The sequence below is a fragment of the Electrophorus electricus genome, chromosome 4 (genome assembly GCF_013358815.1).
Source record: "Electrophorus electricus isolate fEleEle1 chromosome 4, fEleEle1.pri, whole genome shotgun sequence".
Classification (NCBI taxonomy): domain Eukaryota; kingdom Metazoa; phylum Chordata; class Actinopteri; order Gymnotiformes; family Gymnotidae; genus Electrophorus; species Electrophorus electricus.
Window position 1 is genome coordinate 1,552,109 of NC_049538.1, and position 24,983 is coordinate 1,577,091.

A 24,983-nucleotide genomic window follows, 5' to 3' on the forward strand; every position below is an offset into this window, starting at 1 on the left:
ATGACCGTTTAAAGCAACTGTCATGGACATTTAAATAGTAAAAATAAATTAATATTTAAATTATTTTATTTTCACTACCATGCCTTCCAATGTTTTTGTTTGTTTGTTTGTTTGTTTGTTTGTATGTTTGTTTTAAACTAACAACCTTTGTATTGTACTGTGTCGCATTGTATCATATCCTTCTGGTTGTTTAAAGCAACCAGAAGGATGCATTAAAACTATCTATTGTAAAGTGAAGTACAGTGACAAAGTGAAATATATTGTACAGTACAGTAAAGTGTTTTCTTGTTTTTTTCATCCATTTTATATATTTCACCTCAGACATTTAATTGTATTATTACATTTTATATGATATTGTCATTGAGCTATATTGAATTCCATTGCAGTTAAAAAATTTCTTCATTATTGTTCTTTATAAAATAGGAAAGATTATTGCACCTGCAGCATATGTAGGTCTTGGGATTGATGTGTCTGGCTTGACCAGTCTGTAGACATAGTAATGTCCTGGACAGGCTTTCACTTGGATTGGGTTTGATGTGTAGTAACTACACTGGTAACCATACCACCCATACCACCAGTACCACCAGTACCACCAGTAATTAAAGGAGCCATAGATTTCTCTGGTCACAATGCCATCCTCCACAAGGGGATGTGAACCACCAAGCGTCAGTGGGGTTGAGCCACCAGATGTCATGAAGCCCACACACCACTCAGAAATCTGTGCCTTTTCTCCCTGTAGATACAGCCGATACCAGCCTTCCCATTCAACAGTGGTGTCATCGTGGCTCATGAAGTAGTTGGAGAATCCATAAGTATAGTAGCCATTGCCATAGTAACTGTATGTGCTTCTCCAGGTGTCATCAAGGACAGTGTAATTGTAACAGGGGTCATACGTGGATGCAGTTAGACTTGTTTCTGTGGAAATATAGTAATTTACCATTTACAATTACAAGTAAAACTTGTATTTTCACATGTTCAGCCTACACACAAAAATCTAGGTATCACCTGTATTTTTTATTTACATACACTGATTAAATATGAAATAAACTGGTGTCTGATGCCATTGTGAATGTGAGAAGGTAGTCAAGCTATATGAGTTCAAAATCCCAGTAATAAACAAGACCAATTTACAGCAAGCTAACAAACAATACCCATTTCACAACCTCAATATTATTTTTATCTGTCACATGAACCATATGAACATACACTAGGTTGAGCTCCTCCTTGTGCAAATCAACCACCTGAAAGCACTTTTATTACATATAGTATCCACTTTGCTGCTACATTAAAATTATTGCATAAGGGTAGGAAAGTGTGACTGCAATTCTGAACGAACCACTAGAGGTGTACTTTTAAGGAGCTGATAGTGTGAGTCTAAAAGTGCAGTTCTGCGAGTCTGCAGATAGAGCTGTCTCATTTTAAATGTCTAGGGCTGGTATAAAGACACAGATTAAGCTTAGTTTTGTACATAACTGCAGTACCAATACTGAATTGTTATGAGCATTTTTTTTTTGAGCATTTATTTTGTATTTAGTTTGGGCTTAGATTTAAGATTCAAGTTTTTTTTTAAGTGAACATGTTAATAAGTACTAATAAACATCACATGCATTTTATAAATTATTTCAAATAAAAATAAATTATTACTTCTATATAACATCAACTAATGGTAAATAAATAACTGAATGATAAGATCAGTATGTCCAGAGCTTATAGTATCCACCTTAAAAGTGAGGAGTAACAGGAAATTATCTAGAACACTCCAAGAATGTCTCCCGAATGTGCTAAAAAGGTATTAAATGTGTAATAATAGTTGATCATTATAATGGTTGATTTGTATGTTTATCATCAATATTACTGTTATTTAAATTCATGATTCATGTGCTTAACAGAGTGACAAAAATATAATGAAATGTGTATTCTTTTTTTGGCATTCTTGGTCTCATTCTGAATGTAGCATATTCAACATTGTTTATGGTGAGTGAATTGATATGAGGCTCTGTGTAACGTAACACTTGAAAAATGTAATTACCTGTTGTTTGTCCTTTGAGCTCTCCAACTGTGAAAGAAATAATAATAATAATAATAATAATAATAATAAGAAGAAGAAGAAGAAGAAGAAGAAGAAGAAGAAGAAGAAGAATAGTAGTGTTTAAATAGGGCAGACTTGTCCTTCTAGAACTAATACTGCAAGGTTTTGTTTCCCCATCACATTTCCATATAAACATCATACAATAATTAAACTTTTCAGAAACTTACCATTTATTATCAACAGCAGTGATAAACACAGTGGGATTAGAGACCTCATTGTGATGGACTGCAGCAGAGATGAAAGATTAAGATTACTAATTTGAGCTAAATTGAAATGTAGATGATTATTGAAAAGAGCACAAAGGATATAAAACTTAAAATATGTCAAGACATAAGCTATATGATAAGTAGGTCATTAAGACAAGTATGTCATTAATTACTTAATAGTTGAAAATAATAGAACATAGTAGAAAATAATTATTTCTGCAAAGATGCTTGAGTTGTGATTTTTAGTTTATGATGTTATTTTCTAGATTTGAAAACCTGCAAAAAGCATGATAAAATACTCAACTACAATATATTAGTTACATTTATCAAAATATTCAACTGAACAACCCAACCCGAGTATATGATGAAAAAGATGAACTCCAGGTTAAGGGATAAGTGAAGGTGAGTGGTCTCAAGTTCTTACCTGAACAGGCACCAGTAGAACAAATTCAGGGTGCCCCTCTCTCTCTCTCTCTCTCTCTCTCTCTCTCTCTCTCTCTCTCTCTCTCTCTCTCTCTCTCTCTTCACTAGTGGTGTCTGCGTGTAGTGATGATAACACAACTGCACCTGTACCCACTGATTTCGGTCTCCTGTACTCTGCGTCATATTTATACCTTTACTCATAAATCTGGGTGGGTCATGAAGGAACATTTAATGACTTTTAAATAAGGCCCTAAACCAGTTCTTTAAAGAACATCTCAGGTATGTCCATCACTTCAACAATTTACTTCCTTGTAAAGAAATATGCATTATGTTGATGCACACGTTCATTTTCTCACACAATAACATGTATGCACACATGCACGCACGCACACATGATCTGTGTGATGATAATGTTCCCAACACAGATGCCAGCACTACATTGACATAATGTTCTTATTTCTTCAGCAGTCACATGGTGCATTGCTGGAGGAGGCTGTAGTGCTGTCGATCCTTGCTGATGAGAATGACTCTGGTTAAGATAATCAGCCATACTAGTAAATAAAACCATGGTTTGACTCAACGCTCGCTGGTGCTAATGTTGGGGACTTTTATAATTCTGTGGTTTTGATGGTTCTATAGTTTTTGGTTGCTAATTTTCTTTTGTGTTCCTCAAGGCCAACTAGTAACTCTGAGAGCATTTTATGTATATGTCAGAGGTAAAATTATGAATGTAACAGCATTTTTTACTGCATAAGAAGTCAAAAATAAATATGACCTCAAAAATAAATATGTCCAAACCGAATTTTTGGACTGTGTTTTTGTCCTGCCCTGTAACTCCCTCTGTCCCCCTGTTGTGTCCTATCTTGTCATGTAACTTCCCCAATAACATGTGCAGTCCCTGGAATATATCACAAGGAGGGTGTTGGGATTAGTTTTTCTCTCCTCATCCAATCACATTCATAATAATTTTATACAGCTACACTAAGCACAGTAGTACAGTATGAAAATTGCATATCTGTGTCTTTATTGCACATACCTCTAAAAAATGCTATGAAGCATTTGAGTACTTGAGTATTCTAGCTCCCTTAAACCTGTGTGTGTGTGTGTGTGTGTGTGTGTGTGTGTGTGTGTGTGTGTGTGTGTGTGTGTGTGTGTGTGTGTGTGTGTGTGTGTGTGCGTGAGCACCACTCCCTGTTGAATCACTCACTATATGTTGACCTTTTCACTTAAGTGAAAACAGGCAAAGTCTGTTGGTCCTGCTTTTTTTTCTTACGCTTCATGTAGCCCTGTGAGACACTTTGGTTTCCTAATTCCTCCTGTGCATTCATGTCCATTAACATTAGTTAACATAAGTTTGAAGAATGCAAGCTTCTGTTATTTCTGCATTTGTTCTGTTCTCACAGAATGGATTACTTGACTGACCAGCCTGGATCTATTGTAACCTAATCTACGTTGGAGCCAAGACATATTCTTGCGTAACACTTGCTTCATCACCTGGTATTAGTCCCCAGGTTTGCAACCAGATGTGAATTTTTTATATCTAAATAAATTACCATTACCAGTTATGTAATGGGTTATGTAATGCTTTTCCCTGAGTGTTCAACATAGTATTGGCTAATTATGATACAATAGATTACATAAAAATGCATGCACTTCTGCTTAAGAAAGATAAGATATTTCAGTAGATAACTGAGAAATCTTAATTGTAAAACTATCCTGGATAGAGTCCCATGCCCTGACATTGACATATATAACATTAAGAGCAGTTGTGTAGTTTAAATGCAAAATACAAAGCTGTCAGATACATTAATCAATCAGTTTTAATCTTAGTTTCAAAACTAAGATAGCATTACTTTCTCTCCATCTTAGTTTTTAATTTAGGTTAATCAGGAAAACTACCTTGTTCACTACTGCATAGCTACACGTATTGGAGACATGGATAATTCAGAATGTGTTTTGCAAGATGTCTTTGCTAGCATGAAAGTAAGTTGATTAAAACATTTGTTCAAGGTCATCTGCATGAGCCTTTATTGTTGGCAGGAGGTCATTAGGTTACTGAGCACAAGCAGGCAGACCAACGTGACACAGTGTGACAGCAGCACTCAGCACAAAGTGTGTGATGCCCCAGTAAACGGGAGAAAGAAAGGTACCAAGAGGGTAGGGCTGTTCTGAAAGCCATCATTCATTCCATTACAAATTATTCTTTACTTATTTATTAACTTTGTAGTGTGGCATCATGGAAAACTATATGTTATGAAATCCAGATTGCACATGCAGTATTTTGAGGGCACCATGCTTTATGTATATCTGATTTATATTACAGTATTTAACAAACCAGAACACAGACATTTTTCTCTCCCTCTCTGTCTGTCTCACTTTCTGTATCTCTCTTTCTATCAGCAAATGAGATTTTGCCTTTGTGACTACCTGCAGAAAGCATACAATTCAAGTGTGAAGTATTGCAAAATCTATAGCCTTTTGTTTTTCAGATAAACAAACCCTAGTTCTGGTAAGGAATAGTTCCTTGTACAGTTACTGGCAAAATCTCAGAAAAAAAGAAAAAAAATCTTCTAATGTATGAAGATGGTTGGGATTATTCACATACTCTGACTTGAGGATCAGAGGCTGAGCTAAAAGAATGGCACAAGTTTGTATCTTATTGCCTTCCTGCATGCCAGCCCTCAAAATCCACTCAAATTATTTTCATTCGCCAGGAAATGGGATACACTAATTATTGTTATATACTTAATAATAATATTAATAATAATAATAATAAAAATAATAATATATGCCGGTTCTCATAGTCCAGCTGGTCTTTGTAGGACTCCGCAGAGTCCGACCCCGGAGCATACACAGGGCCCCTCCAAAATCGTCCAGCGGGTTCCTCCCTCTTTGTGGATCCATGGATCAAGGCCAGGATGAGCAAAGGTCTCTCCATGGGATTGTAGGAGTCCATGGAGTCCAAATCCGAGGACTGGAAAACGTTATACCAGTCCTGGCCCCGGACGTGGTTCTGTACGACTCCCCTGCTTCCACACCTGGACCACGCTCACCTGGACCATGCTCACCTATTGTGTGAGTCAGGAGGGGGCCCAAGAACACAGGGGCTTTCCTGCATGTGCTATGGGAGAGCGTTTACTTTGCTTCTTTCCCTTCTTCTCTTTGCCTTCCCAGGCATCCTTCATCAGTCAGTGTTTCTGTGATGTTCGGAAGGTTTAAGCAGGATGCGGGGATGAGGTATGTTGACAAAAATGTTTATTACGACACTTCCAAATAATGTGTAGCATGCAGGCAACCTCAACAACCTCAACAATAAGACACAAGACTTATTTACATGCATGACAATTACATACAACAAGGATCAGTATGTGTGTGTGTGTGTGTGTGTATATCTATCTATATCTAGAGAGGAGAGGTGTATTCATACTTTTATATATAAATTTCACTCATTTACATTTATTTCACTAATAGACATTTATAGAGTCCATAAATAACTAAATCAGAGAACAAGTCATTGTGTTGCAACAAGCAAATCTCGACTCAAGTCCCAAATCCTAAAGTTTGAGTTCTAATCAAGTAGTGAAGCTATTTGTTTAATTACATTTTCCAGTAGTAAGATGGTTGTCACTACTTTATAAAATAAGTAGTTAAGTAGTCTTAAATAGTTAAAATACTTACTCAGCAAAATATCAGACAAGAACTTTTCATTTTCATAATGAACATAACTTTTAATTTCTTCATTTACAATGCTTCATGTTGGTTGGTTGCTATGGCTGCTAATAAGAAAAATGTTTCTGAGAATAGTTAATTTCTCTCACAGCTTTTTTTTTTAAATAAACTAGAGGTGCATCAATCACAGATTTTCTGAACCTTGGATAATTGCATCTATGAAGCAGCTTGCCCAACATTACATTTAATATTAACAATTAATGTAACCTAGTACATTGCATTTACATTTTTAATATGCCTGAAATCAAAAGTTGATTATCTTTGAGAGCTGATTATCTTTCCCTTCAACACTGCTACTGTTATATGGATAACTCTGTTTTCTTGTACATTTGACATCAACTTGGAAGTAGCTATTGGCTAGACTAGCACATCTGGTAGAACAAGTAGTGAGGTGTTAGCCAAGCAAGGTCATGGTCTTTTTTTCAGGAAACAAATATACTGATAAATATGTCATGTCTGTCAAATGCCTTTGATAAAAAATAAATAAATAAATAGTAATAATAATAATGAACTATTATTAGTTACTATAATGTAGATATTTGTGATGAGGTCTGGTATGGATATGCCTCATCAAACCATTAATATGAACAATGAATAGGATTACTGTCCAGTTGAAGATTTCAACTGGTCTCAAATTTTTATATCATCCTGGTTAGTTAACTGACCAGTTAATGTAACTGGCCACTTGGTAGTTACCAGAAAAAGTCATTTATATTTGTGATTTCCACGGTTTTGTCACTGGTATATGGTACAAAATGAACAACTGGACTACCTCTGCTTTGGATTCTTGCATATGTTGCTACTGCTTGTAGTGACATAAATATAAACCTGACCGTGCCAGTTGTATCATTCATACCCGGAGTGAGGAACGGGTGCTACGGGGTAACTAATGCATGGAGTTAGCATGGAGCGACACAGACAGTGGTGTGGATACTCTGAAGGGCTTATTCTCTATCCCAGCTATCCCAAGCCAGGTTACTTGGCTACTATCGTTCTTTTTGTATATAAAGGAAACCATATAAAGCATACAGCATTATCAAACATAATATTGAAAAGGCTAACAGAAAGGTATGTTATCAGTTTTCCCAGTTTCTTGCTACACTTCTCAACGGAGATACTAATGCAACTCAGTTTTTGCCCATATACCAAACTATAGAGTGTTATTGATTTCAAACCATATTTTGTATAGATGTAAAAACAACAAACTTGTTTTTACATACCAGCTGGTCATTGTAGCAGGCCAGCTAACCAAACTGCTCATTGTAGCAGACCAGCTAAACTAGCTTGAAGCTTGAATGAAAACATAGCCTATGCACTAAATTTGTAATACATACTGAATGTAGCTAGTTAGCTAGCTAGTTATTAAATCATGTTAAATGGGATTTTATCAGTGTTCTTTAAATATGTAAATGTTAGATACTGGAGCCTTTCTGTCTTCAGGCACTCAATGCAAGTTCTCTACCTATCAGCCATGACATGGCAGCTTGACCGTGAGCTGGTCGCCCGAGGTCATCCGCTCCCTCTTCGTGTCTCCTTTACCCCTCCCTTTGTCTCTCTCTCTCTCCCTACACACAGGTGGCTCATGGAACAGCTCGTGGCTCGTTCATGCAGAGAACATCTAATCTTTACTAACCTTGCCTCTTTCCTTTCTACATATACCCTTAGAACATGCCTCACTTTCCCCCGTCATCCTGTAGATTTAGATAGTAGATATAGGACACATATGTACTCTGTGCTTTCCTCAATAAAGCGGAACTCTCTTGATTCACCACATAGTAGTTCCTATAGCCCTGCTGGTGCCTCATGTGTCTGCCATTCTAACCACTATTCCATCGCTATTTTACTGTTGTGGATATTTGCTCTGCCTTTTTCTCTGTACCAGTCCACCCAGACAGCCAACCACTTTTCGCATTTAATTTTCAGGGTAGGCAATACACGTGGTTCTGGCTCCCCCAGGGCTTCCTGGACTCCCCGGCTGTGTTCTCCGCTGTTGTAAGAGACGCATTGGTGTCCTGGGTCCATCCAGAGGGCTGTGTTGTTATCAGTTACGCAGACGACATCCTCTTGTCATCAATAACGCAGTAGTGCTGCGCGATGGGGTCCCGCTCACTACTGAAACATCTGGCTTCATGTGGGTTTAAGGTTTCACCATCTAAGCTCCAGTGGTGTAAGCCGTCTGTCACATATCTGGGGTTCCTGCTGTCCGCTGGTGAAAACCGCCTCTCAGATGACCATCGGGCAGTCATACTTGACATCCCTCCGCCCAGCACAAAACAAGCCATGCTGAGTTTCCTGGGTGTGGTTAACTACTGCCGCCAATGGGTGCCGGATTGTTCCTTTCATGATTGTTCCTTTCAGTCCTCAGGCAGGGCTGTGGAAAAGACTGTCCTGAGATGTTGGCCTCGATTGAACCCATGTAGCACTCATTTAGGACTCTGAAATCGACCTTGTGCTCTGCTCCAGTACTTGGACTGCCGAATTATAATCTGCCCTTCCACCTTTACATGTCTGAAAATCGCTTCTGACATCGCTAGATCATTCTGATGACTCAACTGCATGGAGGCTATCCTTGAGTCCTTGAGCATGCACTCTAAACTCTCTAGCATGCTGCTTGAAGGTAGCCATCACATTTTTGTAGGTGACTCATGTTTTAAACTGTCTGACTGAATTTTCCTGTGGTTATTCTATCTGCTCTCTGCCCAACATCATTTGGGAGGCTTACTCTATCCATTACAGGTCTGCTCAAGTAGCTGAACTGATGGCATTGACCAGGGCCTGTTATCTATTCGGGGATCAGGTTGTCACCATCTATACTGATTCCTGTTATGCGTTTGGAGTTGCTCATGACTTCAGTAAGATTTGGCATTCCAGGGGGTTCTGCACCTTGGACGGTAAGCCCATTTCTAATTCAGGACTAGTGTCTGCACTTTTGTCGGCATGTACACTACCACCTCAGCTGGCTATCGTAATGGTCAGGGGTCATGACACAACCTTTGGATCTGACACGACCTCTGGCAATGCCTTAGCAGACGAGGTTGCATGTTGGGCAGATGTTAATGCCCCCTCATGCCCATACACTATATCATGGAAATGTGAAGCTGTGTCCATGTTTTCTCATTGTTTGGTCCCGACTGATATCGATCTGCATTTCTTACAAGTTCAGGGCACATGACAGGACTGCTCCCACTGGGCTGATCAAAGATGTAGGCCTGATAAAGATGGTCTGACCCGGAGGGGCGTATCATCCATCCTAAATCTGTTTTGCCATTTCTTGTGCGTCATTTTCATGGGATTTCACAGGTCCTTTACATTATTTTACTGTCTGATTTGGTTTCTTTCATTTGGTTTGTTTGGCTTGTTGTGCTCAGGTGTTTATTGTGCTCAATAAAGGTATTTAAAACACCTGCATTTTGTATGCTTTTAGACACACCATCTTTTTTCCATTTGATGCATGCTTACTCCATGCATTGCTGAAGGTGCTACCACCTGCTGGATTAACATGGTACCTACACTTGCCTGCTAATGCATTATACCTTTGTCTTGTTATTCCTTATTAGTGAATATTTAAGCTCTGAGTTTTGTTATCCTGTGTTGTGGAAATCATCTTGGATAGGTTAGAGAAACAATATAATGATTGTAGCAATTGCTGTGCTATGAAATGACTCAAAGGCAAGCGTAAAAAAAAATAAAGTTAATGCAATGAGGATGTCTCAGTTACACACACACAAGCATCTGTAAGGGACAGGCACTTGGCATCTGTAAGGGAGAGGGTGACTTCCTCCCCTTCTTCAGCCCACCTTTATACATCCAAAGCAGTGAGAAAAAGGACCAACTCCCTACTAGGAGTTATGTCTAACTGCATCTATCTTCCCAGCACCAGCATCAAGAACCTGGGCAAGGTCAGGGGTCAGAGAGACACGAGGAAGTACCTGTAACATCTTAATTTACTGCACAAATTGTTCAAGAGGTTGATTAACTATATGTTTTCCATTACACCTGGTTGTTGGTTATTTTTTCTATGTCATTCAGTTGGTATGTTCATATTGTTAGCCTGTTCCTTTACATTGTTTGGTTTCATTTATTCGGTTGGTTTCGTTAATGTTTTGCTCATGTCTTGTTTGATTTATGTTTGTATTTGTGCCCCTTCTGATTATGAAGTCCCTCTGCACTTGCATCCATCTCCTTGCTTCACTTGTGCTTACCCTCAAGCATGTTACACACAGGCAGGACTGTTCAATGTGTACAGCAAGTAACTAAGTAGAATCACTCTGTAAGGAACAGGAAATATTTTACACTCTCAATATCAATATACTCCTCTTCACCCAGGTATTATATCCTATTACAATGCTCAGCTTTGATTGGAAAAATGATTACTTTCTGATTAATGATCACATTAATGACATGTATTCATGTCTTCAATACATTTTTCTTCTTGCTTTAATCTGTTGTGCTTCGTGTTATACTTTCTTTTTTTGTTACATGTTAAAATAAACATTTTGGTTTGAATAACCTCTGCATCCTGCCTCGCCTCCCAGCATCACATAATAATGAAATCAAATCATTTCTTTCAAGAAGTAATTTGTAATAGGAAAGAAAAAATCTAATTAATTTTTAGAAGTACAAGTAATGTTTCTGCGCCATGTGTTTTTAAAAGACAATCAGCTGTTTTTAAAAGACAATCAGCTGACTATGCTCTGGATAGAGTTCACCTGTAGATAGTGGTAAAAGTTCAATTTAGTGAGGAAAAAGAAGTCAGTAAATTTGATAATTATGCATTGTTTTACACAACATATCGGAAATCAATTTATATTGCATGCTTGCAGTTAGTGTTAATTAAAGTATTTTGTATGATATTTAATTTTTGTGTAAAGGAAACTTCAGTCTGCATGAGTAGTGTTTATTGCACCATGAGGTTTGTGCCACAGATGTGGTCATCATTATCAAATTGGAACATCACTCTGCCATTCTGAACTGTTCCGCTGCAGCTGTGGTCATTCAGGTGCAGGCTGTTACCAGGGAAACCAGCTTCAAAGAGCTGACAGATGGACAGAGATATGGTGCCAGAGCTCCCCTCACACACTTCAATAACATTTGGAACACAGAGAGGAAGTGTGAAGAAAGGTAGATTGAGGAGTAATTTATCAATTGGTGTTAAATAAATTACTTTGAGTATGTTTCCACACCAGAGTATTGAAATGTGCATTTATCATAAGACTCTGGGAGTAGTCTAGATTCATCGTGATTACAAAAGCATCCATAGACATCATCTGTCTTCCCACAACACTCGTCCCCAGTGCAGTTCAGCTCCTCACAGGGCTCCACTGTTGCTAAAGGAAGTAAAATGAGAAAACTTTATAGAGATATTGAGAATTTAATTTTATCACCATTTTTGGTTAAGAATTTCCTATGCTATTTTAAATGGTCATATATGAAATATGCCATTTATATTCCTATTATAGAAATATGTTGTGTAGTTGAGCTCAATCCAAGCAAACAAACTGAAAACATTTGCTGTAGGTGCATGAAGCAAATAGTAGAATATCCACAAAAATTAGGAATGTAGCCCACACAATACCCTCAATGGATCAGGAGAATCCAACAGAGGTTTTGACGAATTTTATTCCATTAGTATGTTTTGATGTCAGCCAGTGAAACAAGAGCAAATGTTTCAGCATAGCTATGAGCACTGACGATGCTGACAAAATGTTTGCTCGTTTCACTGGCTGATATCAAAACAAACTAATGAGATAAAATTGATCAAAACCTCTGTTGGATTCTTCTGATCTTTTTCTGGTAGTGTGTGCGCGACATTCTTTATTTTTTATTCATATTACAGAATCATGGAAATGCTGAATTGACTTCTTCTTAAGTATTGCTTTTTCAATATATAACATTTTCTCAACATTCAACATTTTCATATTTCAAATGTTTGAAATATAAAAGACAGTAACACGGGCAAATGGTTTGCAAAATATAGTACAAAGTGTTGATTTTTCTCAGAGGAAATGTGAATAGTTTACCATTAAAGGCAGTGGTGATGACGGTGGTGGGCTGTGGTGGTAGATGGTGTACTAGTACCATCATCTGCGAAAGGCCCACATGTTTCATTTAATATTACCTGTTCTTGATATTTCTAATAGAAATAAATGGGATTTTGTTAATGTAAAACATTTACTTACCAGTACAGTAAGGAGAAAAACAGATGATCAGACTAACAAACTTATATACATAATAACCTCCTGTACAAGCTTTCACTTGTATGGGGGAGGAGTTGTGATAACAGCAGTCACTGTTCCAGCTCCCACACACTTGCCGTGTGACCACACCATCTACCAGCTGTGGATGAGCACCATTGAGCCAGAGAGGGATAAATGTGCCACACATGCCCTCAGTAACATAGGACATTTTCTCCCAGGTAGAAAAGCCAATACCAGTCATTCCAGTTGATAAAGGAGTCACACCATGCACTCTGACCCCATGGAAAGGTAATGTCATAATGGTTTGGGTTGTTCATTGCCCTCCAGAAGTCACTCAGCTTTGTACGTTGTAGTTCGTAAAGGGGTTAAAGGGGTTCGGAGGAGTCACTGTTATGAAAACATAACAGTGTTCTTGAAAAGTTGTAATGCTGTAAAATGTTGCTTGGATAGCATATGACTTGTAATGTACCTTATAAGTGAACATTTTTAATAGCAGCCAAACCACAATATTTTTTAATATTTTGCTGACATACACCCTCTTGCTCACTCGCTCGCTCGCTCTCTCTTTCTCTCTCTCTCTCTCTCTCTCTCTCTCTCTCTCTCTCTCTCTCACTCACATTCACACACACACACACAATACAGGATGATGATTATCATGTAAACAACAAACCTCAATTGAACAAAATTTGGCAGAAATACTAAATATGATCTAGGCCTAGATAAGTTTAACAGCACTGATTATATGACTGTATAATATAAAGTCTGATAGAAACTGTTGAACATAACTAAATATAGAATGAGTTTGTTCACTAGCTAAGAGGTCAGACTGTAACATTTAACATTTGTTCCCATATAACAATTAGCAACAACAGCCAAGCTAGTGGAAATGACTATGAACTTAGAAGCTAACAAAACTATAATTATTCTACCAGCCTACAGTGTACATAGAATGTGTGTGTGTCTTAGGGAAATATTGATGTTACATATCAGATTTATAAATATCTACTTTTTCATATCTGAAAGAAACTGCCTTGTGCGTGATATTGCTGGGTTAACTATTTCCCAGAATCACTGCATAATTGTGACGGACGAGGGTTAAGCAGGATACGAGGCACGTCGAGCATAAACATACGTTTTATTAACACAGACTACTTAGATCAAACACCGACAACTTTGACGATACGAAACGAGACTTATATACACGCATGACAATTACACACAACACGGATCAGGTGAATGAGACAAGAGGGCGTGGCAATACAGACACAGACATGCACACACACGCAGACTTGAGGGGGGAGGGGCCGTACCGTGACAATAATTTACACAGTAAACCATAAAATACAAATGAGAAGTGTAAGTAGTTTACCAGTTGGTGGGGCTGTTGTTGTATTGTAATCTGCAATGAAGACATTTTCAATTTAATTTATTTGAGAAAAATCGAAGTAATAAAATACTGTGTTAACAGTAAAATGTGTTATCAGTAGTTGCTCAGTATTTATTCAAGAGCAATGGCGCTTTGAACTTGATTTTACAGAGTTTTATAGACTCTTCTTTAACCCTCCCTCTCAAGTTCTGTCCCCTTCCATTCTTCTTACACACTCTCTCAGCTTCTACTGGTCTATGGGGTGAGTGAAAGTGAGTGAATTAATATATCTCAAACTCCTCTCCTCACACATTGTGAAGTTATGTCTGAGAATTTCTGGTTGTAGCTAAGACATGTTAAACACATGGAAGATAGTCCACATATAAACATGTAACATACTGATAAGACACCCAAGATGTTTCTTGGTTATGATAAATATAATATTAAATGAATCTCCTCCTATATCCACAACATGTTGTTCAGATTACATATATTGTAGATGGGCACAGATATTTTCACTGGATTGCTGCATTTATGATGCACATGAACAGTTCACTGAAATGTAAATGTAGCCACTGACTGTCCACTTGCAAACACCTCTAACATTGACAATAATGTCAATACCAGCAGATTAACTCTGCTAATTTGCTGTTATTGTCATCTGATATATTTTTTTTTCCATAATGATGAATTTTAGGTAAACAAAGTAAATATATGATGTATTTATCTCTTCATAAAAATGACACCAGTTCCAATTGGAGGAAGTGTATGTGAGCAGTCTACCAGTAGTGGGAGTGGTGACCACTGTGGTTGGTCCTTCAGTGCTGCTTGGATTTGGTGAAATGGTGTCAGCATGTGTAATGGAGGCAGGCTAAATTTAATTTTACAAAATAATAGGAAGCAAATAAATGCAAGTGATTGAATATTGTGTTTACAATGTAATACTCTGTCAACAATAATAGGATTTCATCAGTCATTTCACTCTGGTTGACTGCCATCTGTGTGGGATTTAAGAATCACATTTTGAAAGAAGTTTAAAAGACAAGGATATGCTTTCTGATTGGTTAATATAATCATACTGTATTACACTTTTGATGATTACATCAAAATTTCAGGGCAGTCACCATCAACATATTTTATTAGATTTATAGTTGCACAACAACCAGAAATGTCCATAGTATTTAAATATATTTTTGCATCAGCATTTTTAACGCATATTGCTTAGAACAGCTATAAGCTTCAGATCTGTCATGAGGTGTATGTGGTAGGTTTTACATATAGCACCTTACATGCATATCCATTGCTGCATTTTTGAGAGAAAAACAAATAAAAACAGAAAAATAACAAAAACATAATGTGACTCCCAGCTGCCACAACAACTGATAATCACCTTGGAAGAAACACTGGGTAAAATAGAATATTTACCAGTACAGAAGGCTGGGGTCACAAGCTCATATACGTAATAATTTCCTGTACAAGCTTTCCCTTGGATGGGGAATCATTTTAAATAACAGCAGTCACTGTTCCAGCTCCCACACACTTGCTGTACAACCACACCATCTTCCAGCTGTGGGAGGGAACCATTGAGCCAAAAAGGGATATCAGTACAGCACATGCCCGGGCTAACGCATGAATCTGGCATCTCAACATTATTTCCCTGGTAAAAGAGCGGGTACCAGCCATTCCAGTTGGTGTATCTGTCACACCATGTCCACCACCATCACCACCAGTTGTGCTCTGCATTGTCTGTGGCTCTCCACGAGTTGTCCAACTCATTGTAGTTATAACAGGGCTCAGTGCTTGGGTATGTAAAATTTACTGATGGAGAAACACAAAACACTCTTCTGTGAATCCACTAAATTTTTGCTTCTGACTTACCAGAGAGTATAAAATTTGCATTTTACATATTTTTTAACCTCATCCCTTAAATATCAATAGTCAAGGTCCACATAGGGCTTGTTTGTTTTAAACTTTTTTTCTTTAGACACTGAACAAAATAAAAACATTCTGACAGACTTGACAGAAAATGGAGAATATAATTCAGCAATGTTTTGTTAAATTTTTTTTATGACTCCTTTTGTCTTCCTTCAGAATATCTCCCTGTATGTAAAACTATTTTAGCAAGTAAAAATAAGTGTAATCTGATCTGGTATAATTATATAATATTTCTAGTTTCAGGCTGTTTTTGAGATTTAACCTATTTATAGATGTTTTACTACCACATAAATATGTGAATTACTCTACCTGCACAGTATGTAGGCATTGGAATCGATACATCTGGCTTGACAAGCACTATTGCCCTGGAGAAACAGTCGATACCAGCCATCCCACTCAACAATGGTGTCGTCATGACCAATGTAAAAATTGTATATTTCAATTGTGTTCCTCCAGTAATCATCAACAATATCATAGTAGTTGCAAGGGTCAAATGAGAAGTCGTCTTGAGGGGATGCTGTAGAAGAATAAGCATGATAGTTTATGTCAATGAGGATATCTTATTACAAAATAATGAGGTGTCCAAAAGAGTAACAGGGTTAACAACACTGGGTCAGAGGGGCAAGTACTCCCTGTTGTCTAGTTGCCACCTCTCTAGACACCCATGGAGGAAAACACCCAAGAGTGGGCCAACCTCAGATGGAGGAGTGTGACAGGAGAATGGCTAACCAAATAAAAGAGATCATCCACCCAGCTTGCGCAGGGTTTGAATGGAAGGTTGGTGCCCAATGCGCAAAGCAGTGCTGCTAGCTGTGAGATGCACAGTGATGGTGGAGAAGGGGGAAGATGCAAGACCTAATTTGGTAGCACAGGTTTTTTCTGGTCTGAATGCTTCTCCACAAAAACAGGAAGGCTAAAGCAGAAATTTCTCCTGACCTCCTAGTCGAACTGGAGACATACAAGATGACAAAGCAGAGCTCTAACTGCTGAGCCAAAGAGGAGGGAGGGGGGACTGAGAGGATAGAGAGATTATGGTGGAAGGCGAAGCAGGGGAAATAACCATAACATTACAAAGAGGGGCAATAGTCCCCCATAGAAAAGGCAGAAAGAGACATCACTCTCCCAAAGAACAGCCCTTTAAGAATACTATTTGCTGCGGAAGAAGCTAACGTGTTGCATACACCATTCATGAAGAATGGCCTTTGAGAAGCCGTAAATGATTCCTTTTATTGGTCATTGAATTCAGCTTGTTCTCTAATCGCTACAATTACAATACAATCTGTGTGCATATTTCTTTTCATTCTAGGTATTCTAAGGCATTCAATGGTATTACTGCTTATTTTATTTTTCAGTTTTTTAGTTTTTGTTTAAACCTGTATGTGGGAATCAAGTGTCCATCTGTATCTGCAGTTTGGCAAGAAGAAAAGAAAAATAAATGAAATAAATCCATTCCGCAAAAGGATAATGGAAGGTTCATAGTTTTTACAGCAACTCACTCAGGGCCATTTTAGATTCTGCATCACATGAGGGTTCAAGAACTGGAGATGTGGTGTTCACGTCTGAAGAGAGGATGAAGGAGGAAAGTGAAATTGAAAAGCAAAAGATTACAATTTGATGACATATTTACAGTACACAAACAGCTCAGGTCACTTCCATGTCACTTGAAGAAATATTGCACAGTGAAAACACTTTTTCGATCTGGCCTTTCCCATTCAAGTGATAAGGCCACAAAGCCGATTTGACAAATTTGACATAGGGCCACATAGGAAAGTGCCTCAAATTTGATTAGAAAATTTCAAATTTGTCTGTCCACATAGAACTGGAAAAATCAAATTTGAGTTGCATTAAATCATAAAAATGGACATGAGTCACTTCAGGTTGGTAATGTGAACACAGCCTTAGAATTGAATGGATGCCAGTAAAAAAAAAACCACACACACTGAAATAAACATATTCTGTTGAATTTTGTCATTTATATGATGAGAGAATGACTGACAGAGCTAAATGATTGATTATTAATAATAAAATAATTTATTTCTACCTGCCATTAAAGTCCCACATTAAGGTGCAAAAATATTGGGTGGCAATGCAAACTGAAAACCTGCAGTGGTTTACTAATGTGGACTAATTCTATGGACACTGTAAAAATGTGGAATATATTTATGCCAAGGCAAAAGATGTGCGGTTTCTTTGCCCTTCCTGTTTTTAAAATGGTGCCATTGGAACTGCTGTTCAACAGGTTTGGTGGTTTGTACAATCAATGACAGGGACCAAACCTGTTACAACTTATATTGTTAGCCTTAAGATTGATGAGTAATGGAATACAAAACACTTCAAGACTATCCCCTGGAGGGTTCCTGATTGGCTCACAGAGGGTGGGATTGAGCTTGTTTTTCAGAACAGGTTGAATAGGTCTATCAGACCAGTTTGTTACCTGCTTAGTCTCATTCTGTGTGCAGTATGATTGACATCGTCTATGGTGAATAATTTGATCATTTCAGCAGAACCATGCTCCACTGACCCATCGCTTGGCACTAAAAGAATCAATCAATCAGGTCAATTTATTGCTGCTGAGTACTGCTGTGTAAACTTTAGGAATGCTGTGTTGGGAAATTTTAGATGCAGCTGCCCATTCCAGTCAGCTGACATATAATAAGATTTTTGTGCTGTCGCACACCATCCTACACCCAACCAAACACACATACACAGCCCATCACCCTCACAGCCCCATTCACTCTCCTCCAGCCAATCAGACACCTGCAGCCCATCAATCATCAGTCCCTCCACCAATCACAGCACACAACCACTTCCACAGTCACAATCACCCATTTATTAATTATCACATACACCTGCATGTCATTCCACTTTTCCTATTTATGCCTAGGGGAGCATCTCCTCGGTGCTTCATCTCCATTATGAGGAGGTGCCTTGCAAACCTATGCACTCCAAGACTCTTGTTGACTTTTGATTGACCAATTTCTGTTTGCCTTTGTTGTTTTTGTTTTGTTTTTTCTCACTCACGCCTTGGTCCTTCACTCCAAAAATGTCACATGTGCATAACAAAATGGCTAGAAACTGCTCATTATTGAAGGGCTTGATGTCTGACATGAATGATGCATGATAAAAGATTGAACACATACAAGGTGCTTGTAATACATCTCCCTGTGTGTGTGTGTGTGTTTGTCTGTATAGCCACACCCTCCCTGTGTTTCACACCTGCTCCTTATTGTGTGTCATTAGTATGCATGTATATAAGTCTTGTGTCTGAGTATAGGTGTTGTCGATGTTTAAACCCGGTTAGCCTGCTAACCAAGTAGTTGTCTCAAAAGAAACATTTGTTGTGTGTAACATGACTCATCCTTGTATCCTGCTTTACCTCCTCACGTCAAACATCCAACATATAACTCCCCCACACCTGGTTCTAACAATTCAGATGCTACAGACTGCAGATTGGTGAGTGAGATTAGGGCAGAGTTAAACTAATAAGGGCAGTAGGTTTCCACTAAAGGAGTTGGGCATCTTAATTGACCTGCATTTCACTGGACTGGCAGGTTAACCCTTTTGCAATATCATACTCTTGGGTGAACATATTTGGAAATAATAAACAATGGACTCGCATGAATAAGAAGGTAGGCGTTTGCCTATGTGTAGAGGGTAGAGGAATTTGTAATTATTAGGTAGATTATGTAGCCTAGGAGTATGTTAAGATTGGGTGACTAAGACATGGTGATACAAATTTCCATTTAAAAAAAAGTGGTGAGATACAAAAATGTTCACCCTGATGAAATGCTCCCAATAGTTCTCTTTAGTCTAACTCATTTAAAAGCAGTTAAGATGGACTAACCTTTTATTATTATTATTATTATTATTATTATTATTAAATAAATGTTAGAACAGCTTATGGCCATAAACCAATAGTATGAATCATAACCTCCAAAACGTTCAGCTTTTTGCAACTATAAAAGCAACATTACCTGTTGTTTATACTTCAATCAGTCCACCTGTGAAAGAAATAAAAATAAACTGATCCTGACTTCAGTCAAGATGCATCATCTGTGCCACACAGAATAACGCAGGAAGAACTGAACGATCTTGTTCATGATCTGGAGCTGGCCAAGAACAAAGCAGAATTACTAGGCTCAAGACTTCAGCAATGGAATCTTTTCAGGAAAATGTACGAGTAACGTTGTATCGAAAGCGGCATCTGCTGTTAGAGCCTTTCTTCAGAAAGGTAGATAAACTTGTTCTGTTCTGACGTCAACGGCTTGTTGAATGCCCTCAGAATCCAACATGACCCAGAAGAATGGCGATTGTTTATAGACTCTTCAAAAATGAGTCTCAAGGCAGTATTGCTGCATTATGGAAATCGTCTTCCTTCTATTCCAGTCAGACACACTGTGGATATGAAAGAAACACATGACAGCATGAAACAGTTGCTGGATTGTCTTGAATACAGCAAGTATGGCTGGCATATCTGTTCTGACCTTAAGGTAGTCACTCTGTTGATGGGTCTGCAGCTGAAATATACAAAGTACTGCTGTTTCCTATGTGAATGGGACAGCAGAGCACGTTCTGTGAAGAAAGACTGGCCCCTGAGGAAGTCTCTGAAGATTGGAGAGAAGAATGTGCAGCATTCAGCACTGGCAGAACCAGACTAAATACTTCTACCACCCCTACACATCAAACTCGGTTGAAGAACTTGGGAAAAGCCATAGATCAGAATGGATCAGCGTTTAAATACCTGTCTGAGAAATTCCCTCAGATCAGTAAAGCAAAAATTAAAGAGGGAATTTTTGTGGGTCCTCAGATCTGTCAACACTTCATAGACAAGAAGTTCGACTACCTGCTTAAGGGTGACGAGAAAAAGGCTTGGGATGCATTTCGTCTGGTGTCAACTAACTTCCTCAGGAATGTCAGGGCTGGAAACTACATGGAATTGGTTAAAGACATGTTGTCAATGTATCACAAACTTCGATCGACAATGTCCTTAAAGATCCATTTCCTTCATTCCCATTCCAAATTTTTCCCTGAAAACTGCAGCATGGTAAGCGACGAGCATGGCGAACGCTTTCATCGGGACATTTCAGCATCTGAGAAAAGATACCAGGGGAAGTGGTCCACTTCTATGTTGGCTGACTACTGTTGGACGCTAGTCAGAGATGAGCCTGAGCACGTCCACAAACGACAGGCAAAGCAAAGTCATAAATAGACAGGACTTCTGTTACAGTATGTGTTATTTCATAATTTTTCTAATGCATAAAAAAACTGTGAATTTCTAAGAAACGGTAGCCAAGTCAACATTTCTATTGTCAGATTCGTGCTCAGCTCCTTCAACTTAATTAAAATTGGCTAATTTTATCTCAGAAGCATGCCTTTTGTAAAGGTTTGTTGTCCAGTGAATTTGTCATTGTGTGGACTTGTCACTGGGGAGATGATATGTAATAGATGTTACATGAAATAGTTCCTACCACAGAACCAACAGCTACCACATCAGGAGAAAAACACTCTACCAGTTCAGAAAGGAAAAAACTGTGACTGCAAGAACAATGACTACCATTCCAGGAACAATTAGTGTAATTCCAAGAACAAGTAACAATCCAGTAACAATAACTGTGACTCGAGAAAGACCAACTATTACCACTCCAAAAGCAGGTACCAGTCCAGGAATGGCAAACACCACTCCAAGAACAAGTATCAGTTTAAGAACAAGAACACAAGCTACTACTCCAAGAACAATTACCATGCCAGAAAGAACAACAGTCAGACAAGGAACAACTAACATTCCAATTCCAAGTACCAGTCCAGGAAAATGAACAAGAAGTCCAGAAACGAGAACTACCACCAAGGTGTATCAATCTGACAAACACTGCCACTCCAAGAATAATCAGTACCACTCCTCCAAGAACAACAATTACCATTATAACAACAAAAGAATTTACATGGAAAACCACTTCCTCTTATGTGAAGTGGTTCCAGATATTTCCATATCACTTACAGTTAATATATATAAAACAAATGCCTGTACAACTTCTAGGTTTACCAAATTAATATGTAAAAAAAAAAGTCAGAGGATTACCAATGTGAGAGACAATCAGGGTATAAGAGTATCACTCTCACTCACTCACTTTCTCTGACCTGCCTTGCCATAAGTCTGCAATGCTTCTAAACCTATTTTAGATTCCTCTTTATTATGAATGTGGATTAAATGGACATTACTGTTTGTATATTGTGTTGAATAAAGGTATATTTTCTTTCTTTTCTTTAAAAAAATTGACCTGAATGTATCCAGCTGCAGAGGAATAGTCCAAAATGGAAGACTGCTGTTCCATTTTGATAATGATGAGCATGGCTGTGGCATAAATCTCATGGTACACTAAACATTGTGTCATGGGATTCCCCCCTGCCACGAGTTATGTGGTGCAGGGGGATCACATGTGTATCTAGCCATGCCCTCTGTGATGGCACACACCTGCACAGAGTTCAGTGTTCTGTCTATTAAACCCCTGTCTGTGTGTGCCTCTTCGTTAGTTATTGTTGATGTAGCATGCTTATGTCATTGTTAATGTAGATGTAAACTGTCTTTGCATGTTCCTGTTAATGTTCCGTTTAAGTGTGTTTGTGTTTAACGTTGCTATTGAATGTGAGTGCCACCATTGTCTTTTATGTTATTTGTTAATCAATGTTTCACCAAGTCAAGGGTGTCTGTGCACCCTGCCCCACGCCCTGCGGCACTCGGGGTGCCGTTACACAATGCCCATGCAGACTGATTAACATTTCAGCTACACTTCAGCCTTTTAAGCACTGAGACTGGACAGAAAGAGTAGATCTCTAGATGGCTTTCACTGTGATGGCCCGAGTTTCTCAGGGCAAGGAACAGGGTGAAGCATCTCTTGACGCAGACAGAAATTTATTAACAAGATGAAACATGGATTAGCCATAAATGTTGTGGCAGTCACAGAAAACAAACTAGTGCAGCGTGATAGAAACAGTGAACAAATAACAAGTACAGAAACACAAGCAGTGACAGGATGAACATACAGTGACTACTAGCACTTGATAGACACTGGAGCCTTTCTGCCTTCAGGCACTCAACGCAAGTTCTCTACCTATCAGCCATGACATGGCGGCTTGACCGTGAGCTGGTCGCCCGAGGTCATCCACTCCCTCTTCGTGTCTCCTTTACCCCTCCCTTTCTCTTTCTCTCTCTCCCTACACACAGGTGGCTCATGGAACAGTTCATGGCTCTAATCTAATCTTTACCAACCTTGCCTCTTTCCTTTCTATGTAGACCCTTAGAACATGCCTCACTTTCCCCCGTCATCCTGTAGATTTAGATAGTCGATATAGGACACATATGTACTCTGTGCTTTCCTCAATAAAGTGGAACTCTCTTGATTCACTACGCTGGTGTCAGTGTCTCTTGACTTCCCTGTATCCGGCTACAGAGGATGGAAGGCAGAGGGTAACTTAGAGGAGATTGAACCTGAAGGACTGGTCACTTTGAACCAGTTTCTAACATATAGTACAGTGTTTTCAACAATAAAGATAAACAATGTATTAATTATTCATATTCACAGTGTGTCACGGCACAGCCACGTCCTCCTAGACTCCTCCCTGTCTTTCTGTGACGTGGTCTGTGTGTGTGTCTGTGTCTTCGTCTTGTTTTCAAGTGTTCTGTTTGTGTTTTTGTTACAGTTTTAAGTATTAAACTAACCATCTGTGCTTGTGTAAACACGACTCGTCCTTGCACAGTGTACAGAGTGTACTTCAGCATTTTTAAAGTTTTGACTTAATAATAGAATGACTTGGATATCATGCAGAATGAGTGGTTTAATACCTGTTAATGCTGTGCAGCAGTGAGCAGTTAGGCCCTTCAAATCCTTTAGAAGGGATAACAAAACTTGGATTAAAAAAATTTATAAACATCTTTCATAAATAAAATGAAATTTTAAAAAAGCTCAAACTATTCCTAAAGTCATATTTATTTATTTATTTATTTTTTACTGTAGGACACATTTCTGTCTGAGAGTGGAACTAATCAAAACTGCTCATTAGTATGGCTGCAGGAACTTGCTGCTATGTACATGCAAACCTGGAAATTTAATCAATGAAATGTATAATTTTCACTAAAGCCTGCAGCAGTCTGGCCTTACACAGCATTCTGAAGAAGGGGCGATGGCATTATTACAGAAACGCATACAGTCTATGCTAAAACATCATGGTATGTATATGCTACAGAGGTGGTCACACTGAACTGCTCCCTCGATAATTTTTCATATGGGTGGAGCAAAATCAGGGGATTTTAGGCAATCTTGATATTGTGAGACTTTGGAAAGAACATAGCCAGTCAGCAATCAGATAATATTCCCTAACACGATCAGGCTTGTTAGTTTGTATTTGTAATATGAAGTTAATGGAGGAGCAGAAAAGGCTGCTTGTCATAGTCATTGGGGATTTTAAGCAGCCACAGCGCCTGGGAGAAAAACGGGGGGGGGGGGGTGTATATTCCCTCATTACCATGCCCCCATCTTGTTAGTTACTTGTCTGTTTCACCTGTTGGTTGTCACTGCCCTTGTTAAGGTGTATTTTTAAGTCCCTGTTTTGTCAGTAGTGTATGTCAGTGTTTGACCCTGAATGTTTCACAAGCTGTACTTTGTCATGAGCATTAGCAGGTTTTCTCATACAGTAGAGACGCTCTCAGCAGAGACGCAATCAGTGGCCGCTCTGCAGGATGCTCTGGATGACGCAGACTGGGACATGTTCCGGCGCAGCACTGATGATGTCAACGAGTACGGAGGCAGTAGTAGGGTTTACTGGGAAACTGGTGGACGACACGATTCCAAGAACCACCATCAAGAAGTTTCCCAAACAGAAGCCCTGTGTGGACAAAACCATCCGCGAGGCTCTGAACTCTCGCACTGCTGCCTACAACGTGGGGATCATCAGCGGGAACACGAGTACAAGTCTGCAGCATACGGAGTTCGCAGCGCGGTGAGGGAGGCACTACGGGAGGAAACTAGAGACACAGCTCCAGCAGA

The 24,983-nt window shown here is 38.7% G+C and overlaps 1 protein-coding gene across 1 annotated transcript; it reads right to left on the reverse strand.

Moving 5' to 3' along the window:
- Positions 1-11,344: 11,344 nt before the first annotated feature.
- Positions 11,345-18,720, reverse strand: LOC118241146 (uromodulin-like). The gene is made up of 8 exons (XM_035525062.1): positions 18,651-18,720; positions 17,442-17,504; positions 16,255-16,462; positions 15,638-15,707; positions 12,664-12,855; positions 12,468-12,531; positions 11,652-11,774; positions 11,345-11,535 (listed from the first exon to the last, which is right to left on the reverse strand). Exons 1-8 carry the CDS (start codon positions 18,718-18,720, stop codon positions 11,345-11,347), a joined length of 981 nt encoding a protein of 326 aa, XP_035380955.1.
- Positions 18,721-24,983: the final 6,263 nt, after the last annotated feature.

Coding starts and splice junctions, on each gene's coding strand:
- LOC118241146 (XM_035525062.1), bottom strand. CDS start 18,720: ATGATTGATGGGCTGCAGGTGTCTGATTGGCTGGAGGAGAGTGAATGG. Junction 17,505..18,650: donor CTGTGAGGGTGATGGGCTGT/GTATGTGTGTTT, acceptor TCCTCTCTTCAG/ACGTGAACACCACATCTCCA. Junction 12,856..15,637: donor TTGAGATGCCAGATTCATGC/GTTAGCCCGGGC, acceptor TCTACCTGGGAG/AAAATGTCCTATGTTACTGA.